The 14,708-nt window shown below is 44.1% G+C and overlaps 2 protein-coding genes across 7 annotated transcripts in view; one reads left to right on the top strand and one right to left on the bottom strand.

Moving 5' to 3' along the window:
* The window catches only part of CCDC73 (coiled-coil domain containing 73), an 84,857-nt gene extending 84,125 nt beyond the window's left edge, over positions 1-732 (bottom strand). The window contains exons 1-2 of the mRNA XM_056492247.1: positions 634-732; positions 111-380 (exon numbers count right to left, since the gene is read on the bottom strand). Coding sequence (XP_056348222.1) covers positions 111-380; positions 634-732 — 369 coding nt within the window. The remainder of the gene's footprint in view (positions 1-110; positions 381-633) is intronic.
* A 1,404-nt stretch (positions 733-2,136) lies between these two features.
* Positions 2,137-14,708, top strand: part of QSER1 (glutamine and serine rich 1) — a 43,530-nt gene continuing 30,958 nt past the window's right edge. For 2 of the 6 annotated variants that reach the window (XM_056491895.1, XM_056491893.1), the window contains exon 1: positions 2,138-2,610. In XM_056491895.1, the coding sequence (XP_056347870.1) occupies positions 2,495-2,610 (116 nt within the window). In that variant the 5' untranslated portion in view covers positions 2,138-2,494. Of the gene's footprint in view, positions 2,611-2,866; positions 3,291-3,770; positions 3,943-14,708 lie in introns of those variants that run through there. The other 4 variants (XM_056491898.1, XM_056491896.1, XM_056491897.1 and 1 more) reach the window with 4 other exon arrangements.

Genomic DNA, 14,708 nt, shown 5'->3' with positions numbered 1-14,708 from the left:
AAATAAAAAGCTGTGGGTCCTTCCCTACTGGAAATGGCACTTTCAATAGTATCAGCAGCCCAAACGCTGCACTATCAGCATACAACTGGAGTCATTTTCTGTCATCAGGCCTCGTTCATATGTAAAACAGCAACCCTCCTGTTTCCCAGGGAAAGAAGGTCTCCCACCCCCCACATGCCTCCTCCAGCTGCAAGCAATACAGGTGCTAACTTATGCAAACACAAGGAAAACTCACTCTGCTGGTTTCTGGCTTTGCTGAGCTGCTGCTTCTCCCTCTGCCCTGGCCTCTGGGTTATTTTGCTCCTCTCCTCAGTGCTGATGGCTCTCACACTTACCTTTCTTTCCCTCCCCATCCACGGCTGCATTTCTTCCTGCTGCATCTTGAAATAAGCCATGAGAAAAGCAGAACCTCAGCTTTTCCTCCTGAAGTCTCATATCTTTCTGCTTTCTCATTTAAAACTGATCACTCCATTTTTTCATTCCACTGTTGAGGTTTTTTGTAACTTTTTTTTTTTAACATCTAATCTGATTGGCCGTGGCCAAGTTTCTAAATGCATTTCACTACAGAATTCATTTCACTCTGTGGTTCAGTATTGCCTGGAGTGCTACAAACTGAACCTTCAAAAGACTTACTTGCTCATTAGCATACACCTTCCTCTTCTGAGCAATGCCTTCAGGTGCAGTCACCCTCTTTTCAAGAGAGTATTCCTCATCTTTACCTCTGAGGCACATTCCTCCTGCTCATCTCGGCCTGCCTATCTTCAATCTGCAGGGAAAGCAAGACACCACAGTTCAGCCATCACCCCCCTGCACCACGCTGATGTCTCCTTTGCTCCTACCCTGCTCTGTGCAGATGGTGCCCGTTTCCCTTATTCTTTGTTTTAACAAGCAATCAGCAGAAGACATAGGAATTTACTGTCTACAAACCAGGTGGCTTAGAGTGCTCTAAATAAAATAGCTTTAGCCAGTCCTCGCTAAAGAAGGCCTCTCTGAAGTTTCACCAGTTAGACTAAGTTAAAATAAAAAAATTATAAATAGATATACCCTCTGCTCTCTTGCTAGCTGACTTTTGGCACATACAAGAAAGCTGGAAAGAGATTTTTACAAGGGCATGTGATAAGACAAGGGCTAATGGCTTTAAACTGGAAGTAGGTTTAGATTAGATATTAAGATGAGATTATTTAGTGTGAGGAGGGTGAGGCACTGAAACACACCACTCAGAGAAATTGTGGCTGCTCCATGCCTGGAAGTGTTCAAGGCCAGGTTGGATGGAGCCTTGAGCAACCTGATTTGGTGGAAGGTGCCCATGGCAGAGGGGATCGAGCTGCATGATTCCAATCCGAAGCACTCTGTGATGCCACACACGATTCCATTCGGGCCCCAGGCCTGCCCAGACTTATGGGGAATGCCCGAGTCTTTAGGAAAGCTGTGACACAAGCACATAAAGAGGTGGCGGGGCAAACCCCGCCGCGGGGGCAGCGGCCGGGCCGGGGAGCGGTCTCGATGCCGGCCCACAGAGCGCGGTACAATGGGGCGGCCTCACCGCTCGGTGCCGGTGCAGCCCCACAGAGCGCGGTACAATGGGGCGGCCTCGGTGCCGCCCCACAGAGCGCGGTACAATGGGGCGGCCTCGGTGCCCGGTGCTGGTGCCGACCCACAGAGCGCGGTACAATGGGGCGCCCTCAGCGCTCGGTGCCGGGCCGCCCCACAGAGCGCGGTACAATGGGGCGGCCTCACCGCTCGGTGCCCGGTGCCGCCCCACAGAGCGCGGTACAATGGGGCGGCCTCAGAGCCCGGTGCCGGTGTAGGGCCGCCCCACAGAGCGCGGTACAATGAGGCGGCCGGCGGGCTCCATCTTGGCGGCGGCGGCCGCCCCGGAGCCCGCGGCTGGCGGCGCTTCCCCTCCGCGGGAACAACATGGCCCCGCCCCGGTTCCTCCAACAAAGCGCCAGCGCTTCACTTCACCGAGGAACCGGCCTCCCCCATACCCGACACCGCCACCCCGCCCGTCCCCGCCTTCAGCCCCCCCACCCCGCCCCGGTGGCGGCTACCGCCCCCCGCCACGCTCCGCTCCCGCCGCCGCCGCGCTTCCCCCTCAGGCCGCGGCCGCCCGTCCGCGACTCACAGACCTCCTCTTCCTCCTCCTCCTGCTCCCGCTCCCCCCGCCGGCTCTGCTGCTGGCGGCGGCCCCGGCAGCCCCTCCGCCGCGGCCTCCCTGCCCCCGGCCGCGGAGCCCGTGAGCCGCAACGCGCTGGCGGGGGAGGAGCGTCCCGGGATCGCGCAGCCCGACATGGGTCCGGCGGCCGCGCAGCCCCCGCCGCCGCCCGCAGCTCCGCCCGCCGCCCGCCGCTGAGCGGGAGCGGAGCGCCGGGGGCCGCACGGGGCCGCGCCGCTGCCCGCCCCGGATGAGGCGCCGCTCCCCCCCCGCCCCGCTCGGTCCCCGCCGCCCTCTTGCGCGCAGGGCGCCCGCGGAGCCCCCGCGGCCGCGGCCCCGATGATGGACAGGAACTACCCCACGACCCCCGGCTTCGCCGAGCCCCTGGCCCCGGGCACCGCGCCGCCCGCCGCCTCCTGGGCCTACGAGCGCGGCGCCGGCAGCCTCAAGCCCAGGTGAGGAGGGTCCGCCGCGGGGGCTGCGGCACGAAAGGCCGGGGCCTGGCCCGGGGGCCGCGGCGGAGGGCAGGGCAGGGCAGGGCGGGGGGCGAGCGCGGCGCGGCGGCCGCGGGCAGGCCGGGCCGGGCCGGGCCGGGAGGGGCGGTGAGGCCGCGTCCCGGCGGGCGGGGGGCGGCGGCGGCGGCGCGGGCTCCCCGCTGTCCCCGGCGGCGGCGGGGCGGGCGCTCTCCCCGCCCCGGAGGCTCGCGTCGGGCTAAGCGCGGGTTCAAGAGTTCACGCGTCCCTGGCCGGCTCCCGGAGGGAAGCGGGGCCGCGGGCACCGGCAGCGCTGCCCGCCCGAACAATGCTGCCCGCCGGGGCACCAGCATCCCCCGCGCCCTTCCATTGCTCCGCTCAGCCTGCCGAACCTCTTCCCTCTAAAGCGCTGCTCCGGGGCGTGCGGAGCCTCCTCGCAGCCAAAACTTGTCTGCAGCGATTCTGTCCCGCGGAGAGTTCTGCAAAGTTCCGGGAAGTGCGGGGAAAATACAGGATATCTTATTGGCTTCGGGTTGTTTTTGGGTTGTGTAACTCTGCCAACTGAAACGAGTATTCTCTAGGCGATGAGATTTTCGTTATCGCCTGCCTTTTATGTCTCTAGCTTGATTTATCTGCGGTTCCCATCTCGACGAGGTTTAAAGGTAAAAGAGAGTCTCGGGCTAAAAATATCCCGTCAAAATAGGTGCGCTAATAGATGACTTTGCACTTGGTTCTGAAAGTGGTCAGACATGTCTGATAAGATTAATAGATTATCAAGTCAGAAGGACTGTTGCAATCATCTGGTCTGACCTCTTCATAATGCAGGCCGTAGAACTTTTTTTTTGTGTGTGTGTGTTTGAAAGTAGAGTTTACGTTTTAGGAGGTGTAGTTAAAAATTTCCAATGAGGCAAATTCAGCACAATTCTTAGTCAGGTATACGAGTGACTGATTTATATTTTATTTCTGATGTGAAGAGGGTTACCTTTAGCTTCTGACCACTGAGTCTCATCAACACTCAAAATCCTATTATGTTTTGAGTATAAATTGTTAGGAATTTAATTAATTTTTTCCCTTACTTATTTTTTTTAATAAAAAGAAGCTAATCTTTGGAATTTTATTACCAGAGATTTTTTTTTTTTCTACTTTAGCTATTCTCCCAGATTTCTTTCTGATTTCCTCCAGGTTATTGTCACCCTTCCAGAACTGTGCACGGTGTACTTGAGATACAAATAAGCCAATGTTAAGTGAGAAGATCACAGATCCCTGGGATGTGAGACTGTACATTCCCTGTCTCTCAGAAAATTGCAAGGACAGGTAGCTTTTTAGCCAAACCCTTGCCCCATGAAACTCTTTAGCCAGTTTCTCTGAGGAGCTGTCTGCATGGCAAAATAAGGTCTCCATATCATTCTTCCCAATTTTTCTGCCTAATCATTGAACTGCTTTTGGTCATGTTGCTATGTTGATTTCAGTGGAAGTCAGTGATCTGTCCTTTCTATATTGCTTTTGCCAATTCTCATCCTCTCTTGAGGGCCATGCCAGCTATTCCTTGAGGGAATTTTGGATTTCCCAGGTCGTTTAAGAATAGGTAGTGCAGAAGCAGGAATGTACCTCTCTTGGATTTTACAAGAAACACAAATTCTTGATGACTTTTTTTTTTTTTTTTTTTTTTTTTTTTTAATTAAAAGAATCCCCTGGTTTTGCAACACATCTTTCATTTCTTTAATAGCTGCTACATTACTGCAGTTTTAAATGTACATTTTTGGAATTCTTTAGAAGAAATGGCATGGAGAAAAGGCCCAAGACAAGTACCATGCAGAAGCTCATTAGATCAATGCCTGCTGCCTATACCAGTAAATTAGTATTACTGCATCCCTGTATGATATGGCAATATTTATGGTATGCTTCAGGAAACAATGTGCAAAAGACCTTGTTTTAGTTCCTGGAAGTTTCATCTCCAGGTTCTATACATTGTGTCAAATGATGCATTTAAAATGTGTTGGCTGAAACATTTAAACTTTTTTTTTTTTAACTGTACCAAGAACAGGGGAAATACTATGAATCATATTTTGTGCTTGAAATTCTTCTGAACTGGCTTCTTCGGGTTCATATCATTTTAATAAGAATTAATATACTCTGTCTTTGGCCAGATTTAGAGATTTGTACCACACTGGACACAGTGATAAGTAGAGTCTGGGCTTTAGGTACTTGTGGTTTCCTCTGTTGCTGATAGCTTTTGTCTTTGTAAGGATGGAGTTGCTGAGCAATTGGGATGGAAGAGTCATTCCTGTCACTGCCAAGGCTTGCACCAGCCTGGAAGGAAATGGTGAAGGTATAGATGTTCTGTAAAGGAATATGCTGTCCATGCCCTTGGCTTGTGTTACAGATCACATCACATTTTTCAGAAGAGTGTTTTTGATTGTGGTTGACAGGTAGTCATCTTAACAGCTGAAGCTGCATTAGCCTGATGTTAAATTAAAAAATGTGTGTCATGTTCATCTGGTACTTGCTTGAAAAGAGTTCAGCCTTTAGGTGATATAGATAACAATATTTCATTCAAATTTCCTAGTTATGCTGTGGCAGGCTATGTTCCCTTTGTGTGGAGAGCCATGTTCACAGTCTCAGCTCATCAAAATGATTTCTCCTCCCTACAAGCATTGCTCCTGTCTTCCTGTGCTTCACTTCGGCCATCTGGTTTTTATCCTGCTCCTTATTTCTTGCAGGCACTGTTTTGTCTGTGCAATGGCACTATTCTTATCAACTGAAAGGAAATGTGTGGTGAAGTGTTACAGGGACATTGCTACCAGGCCTGCTGTGACATAACTGTTCCCATGGAATAGGAGGAGGTGGTGAACTGGGGATGGAAGCTGGTGGAAATCACTGGGATCCCCGTGTTAACTGAGCAGGGACCACTCCTGCTGAGGAGCACATTGGGACAGTGTAGCAGGGACTGAGGTGTGCTCCTGTCCTCCACATCCCTGACCCCAGACCCTTTACACAGCCTGTCAGCACCTTGAAGGAATTTCTGGTGCTTCTGGGAGTGCACTGCCACTTTTGGCCTTTTACTGTAGCTGTCAGAAAACCCTACCTCTGTGCTTAAACCCTCTTTTTGTCAAAAGCTGTTGGATAGCAGATAAGGTATGTCATACTTCCTTGCTACTTGCTCAGGAATTACTGAGTATTCAGAAAACAGGTGATGTGTAATAGTGTGAGAGACTGTTGTAATTGCTTGGAAGGAGAACATGGAGGCAGGTGATAATGGGTGAGGTTTCTCTGACTTGTGGGTGCTCACAGGGTTTCATTTAGAGAAGGATTTTTACTAGTGGACAGAACTCACTGTTGTTGTTCTGTTTTTGCCACAGCTCTAAGAGTCAAATCTATATGTGATTAAAAGTCAGTTGCAATTATGTTGTTGTTGATTTAAATTTTATAGTCTCTGATGTTCCTTTATGCCTAATAGTCCATCTGTATCCATCTCTGCCCTACCCAACTATATGGGGTTTTATATAATTTAGTTCAATATGGTTCTTTTCAACAGGTAGCACTGAAATTATGTTAGTATGGCCTATAACAGCTAATCTAAGAGAAAGAGTTACTGTGATAGTTCATTTGCAAAGTTACATAAATGAGAGACTTATACTTTTATGATAAATGGTTATGATGGGCTTTTAAACTCGTTTTTGCATAGCTGTCAAACTAATGCTTGTTGTAACAGCTGTATGATAATTGTGTTTTAGTTAAAGCTCAATTTTAAATTCTAATGGATTTTTGCATAGCTATAGGAACTCTGTAAGTGCAGAGTGTTTTAGAAAAGCAGAGAACATTTTCTTTCATCAAATGAAATTGTTCTGAGAGGTGAAACCAATGTTTGTTGTTAGACACATCCTACAAAAGTTCCCTATGGCATAGTATTTCAAGTGTTGAAAGAAAAGCTCATAATCTGGGAATATACTTAAAATTTTTGTATTAAAAGGCACAGAAAGATTAAATAAACCTTACAAACATATAGAAAGATAGGTCACTTTTAAAATCTTACCAAATTTTTTGCCATGGTTTATATTTGAAACATTTATACATGCAAAATAAACACAGGTAGTCCATGGTGTAGCACAAATACTTTACAGGGACTTGCTGGCTTTTGTTGGCCTTCCTTTCTTTTTTTTTTTTTTTTTCACCTGCATTGAAATCACAGCTGTGGGAAGGTCAAAGATTGACTGAACAGAGGCTGAATGCATTCTTGCTCTGTGTCCCTTAGCTTTTCCCTGGTGCAGATGTGTGGTCATGTTGCAAAATCTTTGCTAAAGTTTCAAAATGAGCCAGCCAGGCTTGGTTGGATTTATACACTGCTTACCTGTGTCAGATTTAATGCCAGCTTTACATGAAAGGTTTCAAGCAGTGTGTGTCATTCTGCTGCTGTGAGAAATGGTGATAAAGAGCTATGTGCAGAAGGAATGAGCTGAAACTCAGTCTGAGGGTGCAGTTACCTGAGAAGGCTGAGCTGGCTGCTCAGGCTCACTGCTGCTGAAAGGGGCTCCCTTCTTCTTCCCTAGTCCTGGCTCTGGTGTTTGTGCAACTGCACTGGGAGCTGGTCTTGTTTGTTAATGCCTGAGAAAACTCTCCTGGCTGAAACCTGAATGGATTTTGCTGTACCTGTGCTGTCAGCCTGGGACCCAGAGGTGGCACCTGGGGACAAGCAGGGAGCAGAGCTGTGAGCAGTGAGCTGTGTGGCCTTGGCAGGGATTCTCCCCAGTGGTTCTGGACAGGGTTTAGGTTTTAGATGGGCTCAGTCTTGCCCTGTCACTGTCAATGAACATCCCACACAGATTGTGGTGCCTGCTTCCCTGCCAGGAGCACTTGGTGTCTGTGTTAGCTGGGTGCCAGATCTCTCTTGAGATCACCTACAGTGGTATTTCAGATCTGAGCCCTTTCTCATGGAGCAAACATCTTCAGCACAGGTTACAGAATGCATTGTTCTGCAAGAAAGGGGTTGTATTCCACCACCTATGCAAAAAGTGTTTCAGTCCCATGTGTGTTTTTTGCCTTTCATCCTGTTAACTTTAATCATAGGTATGTTTACTTTATACCAACAGAGTAACCTTTTCACCTTGTTTCTTCTGTACTTTTGCCCACCTTTTATTTTTTTCTTGGTGTTGCTGCTGATTTTGGCATAATGCTGTCATAGGAAGGAGGCTGTTTTTAGAAATTTTTTTTTTTCTGTCAGGAAAAAACCATCTATGCCTGAACTATATTCATTCTAAACAATACTAAGGCTCTTATGAAGTGGGTGTATTTTGCAAGGATATCTTTGTTGTATTTTGTCAAAGCTTTCACAAATTTGCATGTCAAGAAGTTACTTTGCATGGTGAGTGCTTATTCCATACATTAAACAAACAAAGGAAAGACAAATCAAAACAAAAAACAGTTAGAAGTCAGTACATTAATAGTCTCACTTCAGAATTTCCTTAGCAGCCTTAACTGTGACAAAAATAACTTTGAGCAGCATGCACAGTTCAGCCTTTCCAGCACAGCATTTCTTGCTGTACCATGCAAGTGGCAGAGAAAAGAAAATTCTTTGAATTTTTAAGCAAAGAGAAATGCTTTCAGAGAGGATAGAGTGCATGGTTATTAAGTACTAGATTTGCTTGTCTCACTGGGCAGATTTCATAGTTTTTGGGTTTACTTCTGCATGCTATTCTGTCATTGTTACATGGCTTCTTTCCTTTCATTGCCCTGGTCACACCTGGGGCTAAGTGGACACTTTTATTTTTTTGGAGCCTCCTCAGAACTTCTCTGATGATGGGCTACAAAAAGGGGCAAGGAACTCTTATTCCTGGATGGCTGCTTACTTGAAAGTTTCTTATTCCAAAACAATTCAGCAAGAACCTACATATGTTTAGACAAGCTTTTACTTTCCCATATTGCTTTTCTTGTTTTTCATCTTCCTTTTACATGCCTACCTGAGTTGCTTGCTTAGGACTTGGAAAAGTGCAACCAATTATGCTCAGCAGGAAGAAGGCACCCTTAGGCATCCTTATCTTAGAGGAATAGTGTTTACACAGCAGGATAGTAAGGAGCATTTATTCCTTAATAATCCTGCAGGAGTTATACTTGGGGCAGTCATACACCTAGATTTCATTGGAGATATCCCTCCTTTTTTAGCTGGCAGTGCTGTGTGAGGAGAGTTGCAGGGCTCCAGCCCTTTGTCTGGCATTCCAGATGTCTCTGAGAGCTTCTGGTCATCCAGAAGGTGCCAGACAAAGGCTGAGTGTACCAGCCTGTGCTGCACCTTCATGCTGCCCTTTTTCCTGACCAGGAAATCCCTCTCAGAAATATGGCAGCTTGGTGTTTCACACCACATCCTGTTTACTTTCTCTCGTCTTCGTGTCAAAAATTCCAGTGCTAGACAGTGAATAATCCTTCAATCCCAGTGTTGCTCCCATTTCATTATGTTCTGCTGAGCCTGCCAAGAACAGGATTTCTAATAAGTTTTTCTTGAATCTGAACATTTCTTCATTTGCTGTACAGAGAGTGGTTGTATAAAGCCAAGTTCTCTGTCCTCTGAACACAACCATGTGTTAACTACCTTCAGCTGCTGGCACTGGTGAGCTGGAGTTTGCTGATAGTCAGCACCACTGGAGAGTGATGCATTTTCATCTTTTCCCCTTCAAAAACTCCCTTTTGCTATTATTTTTAAAAGAATGTTTTTTCACCAATTAAAAGATGTCTTTTTAGTTCCTGCGTGTATGCTGTTTTGATCTTGATTAATACTTGGTATTGTTTAGACATTTGCATGATCATCATGAGAGCTCAAATCAATATTTGGTGCAAATTTAAGGGATTTGTTTCATATACTGTAGTTTTTCCAAAGTAAATGCCATGCAGCTGTATTTCTACAGTTTTGAACAATGCAGATTTTCTGGTTGAAGCATTCACATGCAATTGGGTTCATCTAGTATTTTCAGCTAAATAGTGACTTGTGCCAAATGAAATGATAGCCAGGGTTCCCTTTGCAAGATTAAAAATGTAAATTTAAACCTGTTTTAGGATCAGGAGAGTACTTGTGAAGAGGTATAAGAGCTAAATTCAAGAGCTATGCGGATTTTCCTTATAAACTTGGTTAATAACACCCTGTGGTGCTTTCTTTAATGTAAAGGACTCTTTGCTACTGTATTTTATGATGAACTGTGTTGTTAATATGTTAGATCTTTCCTGGACACACCTCATAAATTGGGATGGAAATGGTGTTAGTCATAGGGATACCTCTTGTTTTGAATCTGAAGGAGCTCATCCAGGCTGCTTAGCCCTTGTAGTGTGTTGTGGGATGTGGAAAACACTGTGCTGGACATGTGGACATGCTGGGAGCTTAGACCCCATTCAATGGCCCTGAATTTTTGGCTTTAGGGTGGCAGGATGTGTGATCTCAGATATGGTCACTGAGTAGATGCCCCTATTCTATGCCAATGGCTGTGGGCCACTCTTCACAGGAGTGCATTTTAACGTCACAAAACCTGGAGAAATTCAGTCCTGGGCACTGGAGACTCAGTGGTGAGGGCTGTAAATCAGAGTGGGTTATTATTTGTGCCTGGGTTTCCCTAGACTGAAGCACAAGGTATTTCATGGGTTGTGGAACTGGAAAGGGCTTCAAGGTTTGGTAGTGAAAGGAGCCCACTGACAGCATAAGATGGCTCTGTTGGTGTTCAGTACATATATATTTGCACTTCTTACTCTTAGAGTTCTGTGCTGAAAATCTCAACTTCAGCATCATACTTTCCATATAAATGGAAAATAAAGGGCTTGCTAAGAAATGGGATATCAAGTATTCCTGTAGTACCCTAAAGGTAAGACTTGCCACAAAATATGATGCTGTAATAACTGTGGGAGGATAAGAGATGAAAAGCATTTCAATGGGTAAGATGAATTGTAATTTTATTAAGGCTCTGATGTGGCTAACCCACATCTTGAGATAATGCTCTGCTGATTTTTATATTTTGAAATAAAATTTTGTTATTAAAAGTAATGGAATTTTTTTGTGTGTATCTCAGCTGTAATAGAGGATTATGCTGTGTGTTCAGCCATTAATACTGGAATGATCTTGAAAAGACTTTTGAATATGTCCCAAGTGCACTTTTGACAACAGAATAGTATCACATATCAGAGAAGAAGTGTTGGGCTTCCATTACTGTCTGTTACAAAAATCTTCTGAAATTGTGAGTAAAGCTCTAGGAGAGAAGCATTTATAATTTAAAAAATCACAGCTATTCTCTTTATGCTGGTTAAAGCAAAAGCTCTTTCATCGAGGGAAGATAAGAGAAGAGGATAAATAAACGTAGTGACAAAACAATCCAGCGTCTCAAAAGGCAAGAAAATGAGATTGCAGATCTTACAGTGGTGGAAGCTGCACAGACCATAATGGTGCTCCTGTTTCTGCAGGCACTGAGAGTAGAAGCTGTCAGGGCAGATGTATTAATCCCCAAAACTGCTTGGCAAACAAATGTCTTAAAATTATTTCTGACACTGCATTATGATGCAAATTGGGAGGAATGTGTTAGAGTGTCTGTTTAAATGATACTGTGTTAATAAGGACATCAAAGTTAGTCTTGAATATTCAAAGCAGGAAAGCACTGAAAGCTTAATTCCAGACCTTGAAATTTTACAACATGCATCAGGAACTCTAGACTGACATAGTAGAGTAATTTAGTTTTACTTTCTTTTTTGTAAGCTGCAGAATTTCTGTTACAAAGTTGTTTTGGCTAAGTGACAAAGTTTTGTGTTTTTTTGTCAAAGCCAAGAGAAGCGGTTCCAAATTTACAGTTCTGATTTTAAAAAATTATTTTGTTCAATATACTGCATTTTGACTGTAAATAACCTCATAAAGAAATCTGATTTAGGTTGCATGCATTGAAAAATGACATCAAGTAGTTTGTCCAGTCCCTTAGTAGTAACTGAAGTTGAAGTTTATAAATAGCTATTTTTTATCTGAAAATTAGTTTTCACATACATATTTTCAAGACAGAGTTTGACTGATTTTTTGAAAACAGAATTATATTGTCTTTGTTGTTAAGAACTCCACAGGTTACTTAATCAGACAAGCCAGCACTTGTGCTCAGGTATTAAAGTCCCAGTAAGACTATTTTGGCTTTCCTGTTTTTCATTTTTAAAAGGATCAAGCATAAGGGGTTCAGACACATTAACATGGGAATAAAAAGGAGATGGACCTTTTGTGTCATACAATCTCTTTTTCTCCCTTCAGATGTGATATATATTCAGGGGAAGAATCATAGGAACAGCATGAACTTTTACTTATTGAGGCAGCACCCTGCATGTAATTTTCTACCTCAAAATCTATTTCTTAGAAGCTCCTTATCTGTGCTCCTAGAAAGTGAGGAAGTAATGAGTGTTTCCTTTTGCAAGTACCTCCAGGCAATCATTGGCCCACATTGTGGCAGTCTCAGCCATGCTCTTGGTGGCTCTGCCTTTGAATTGAAGGGGGAAATTAACATTATAGCTTCATTTTTAATGAAAGAGTGGAGGGAGATTGCCTTTGGTGTGTTAGTAATTGCATTTAAAGGGAGAATGTGCCATTACCAGCAAACAGTGGAGCTTGTCACTAAAATGCTGCTCCTCTGTGGTTTACTGACTTATCTCACTACTGGAGTCTGATTCTGTATTTTCTATCTTTCCAAAAGTTGTCTGTCTTGAGGAATAATGTTAATAATACTTAAAAATATTGACATCTATTTTTTTCTTGCTAGAATGGAAGAACTGGCTAGGCAAATGCTAAAGATGTGTGCTATTCTTAAAAGAATGCATTAGGTACCTTGAGGTATTAGTTGTAAGATGATTTTCTTTTGATTTTTTGGTGGTGGACTTTATTTTTCAAGTAGCAGGTTTTTTTTCTTTTGCTTATTGTGGTGTGGGGCAAACATCTCTGTGTGTGGTGGATATCTATGTTTTTAAATACAGCTGAAAAAAAATTCCACCCCTTTTCCTTCCCCCCCTTCTCTCTCAGATCTAGGTTTAAAGGCACTAAACTTATTTCTGGCCACAAAACTTTTTTTCTGGGCTAAACAGATAAATGGGGATACAATTCAGCATCATAAAGTCACCCCAGGACACGTGGACACTGCAACCATTCTGGATTGTTAAACATTCTTTCTCTTTGTGCAGATATTTAGGTTTGTCCTGTCTTGTGTAATCTAATGAGAGGATCAAGGGAATTAGATGCAGGGAGTAGGCTGGTTTCCTATTTTTCTTGAACCTGCCAACATTTTCAGGCTTCAACCCAAATTTGTGCTTGCACTGTTTTCCCCTTCCCTTCAGTATGTCTGTGGCTGGGGAACAGAAGTGAAAAAATCACATATTGTATACATTTTAAAAATATTTTGCACTGAAATGAGTTTCTGGGCTGAGAAAGCGTTTGTTTTCCATTGGAATTAATTTCTGAAATATTATCTGTTTCTGTTTTCTGTCATCTTTAAGGACTTTTTGTGCTTTTAAACTTCCAAAAGTGTGTTGGACAGGAGTGACTTGGTGTTACTAATGGTATTCAGCTCATTTAAGTAGCAACATTCTTCCTGGGCAACTCCCTCCTCTGCTTCTTAGGGTCACAGCTTTTATAAAATACAAGATTAAACCCATTTCTGGATTGAAGTAATCTACCTGTAACGTTGCTTTTTAAATTTTAATTTTATTCTGAGGTGCAGATAACACCTAGATGCTGAATTACATTCTAGTTTGACTATAGCATACAGGGAGCTCTTGCTGTTACAATGGAGCCATTTACCCTCCATTTCATCTGTATTAAATTCAAGTAATGTTTTCAGGTAATACTCTTCCATTCTTTCTCCACGAGATGTTTGAGTAAAGGCAAAATAACAAAGATAAGTATTTAATGAAAATAATAAATGTTGTGTTTAATATTAAAGCAATCCTAACTTTGTACTTGCCAGCAGATAATACAATCTGGAACTGCATTTTACACATCTAAAATCAAATACAGTGGACAAAAAGAGATGTAAGCTGTGTGTCAGTTTCTATGTCTTATATTTAGGATGACATTTTTAATATTTAGAAGTGCTTTTGTCAGTTTTATGACTTAGCTTTCTGTCTCCAAGTGGAATTTGCTGTAGCACTGCCTAGTAGCTGGTTGGAGAGAGACTCCTTTGCCAAGTATCTGAGCTTTGGGATACAGGGAAACTTGAATGATATTTCCCCTATTTCTCATATATCTCAGGTAAGATAAATGCAAAGTGTGAGTTTAAAGGTATTTTCTTGCCAGTATGAGGCTATCACTGTTCTTTTTAATCTCCTCTATGGTGATTTAATCAGAAAGGGGCTGTGCCCAGTCATCTTCTCACAGGAGCTTTTGTTTTCAGTAAGGCAGAACATGCAGACAAAAATGAGATCAGGTTTCCTGGTCTCAGATCTGATGCCTTGTGTGCGTGCTGGGTTGTTGGCTTTTGTTGTTTGGGCTTGGTTGTTTTGGTGTCAGACTTGTCAGCCTGTGCAGGACCCCAGAGCTGGGGTGCTGAGTTCCCTTCTCAGGGTGGAGGGAGCACCCCTGGCATCTCCTGGAGCTGGGATTTTCCTGTGCACCCGCTTGTCTTGGGGGTGTCCAGTTTCACTTGGAGCACAGCCCACACCATCTGAATGCTTTGAAAGTGCTCTGTGATTTAATGATTCAATTTCATGTTTCTGTAGCAATTTTCCTTTGTGTGAGAGGCAGGAGTTGCAGGGGGTTGCACCCAGAAATATCCTTTGCTACTGGAGAGTTCTGGTCTGCTTTCCATGAAAACATTGTGAGCTTCCCTAGTACTTGAATGATTGCTGTACTAAACTAAACAAAACATAACCCAAACAACCCTCCCATCCAGAAAACAACAAATGCAAAATAATCAATCAATCAAAAACCTTGAAAACTGCTAAGCTGTAATGAAGATTTAACTAGAAAATAAAGTAGAAAGGTGAAAAAATTTACTTTATACTTACTAAAAGGAATGTCATTACATGGATAGGGGACAAAGATGCTTCTGTAAAGTTTGTTTTCTATTTCTGTGTTTTGTTCTGTATGGATGCCTTGAAGA

Source organism: Oenanthe melanoleuca, chromosome 5, assembly GCF_029582105.1.
Source record: "Oenanthe melanoleuca isolate GR-GAL-2019-014 chromosome 5, OMel1.0, whole genome shotgun sequence".
Lineage (NCBI taxonomy): Eukaryota > Metazoa > Chordata > Aves > Passeriformes > Muscicapidae > Oenanthe > Oenanthe melanoleuca.
Note: the sequence above shows the minus strand (reverse complement) of the source record. Positions and strands in the feature narration are given on the sequence as shown.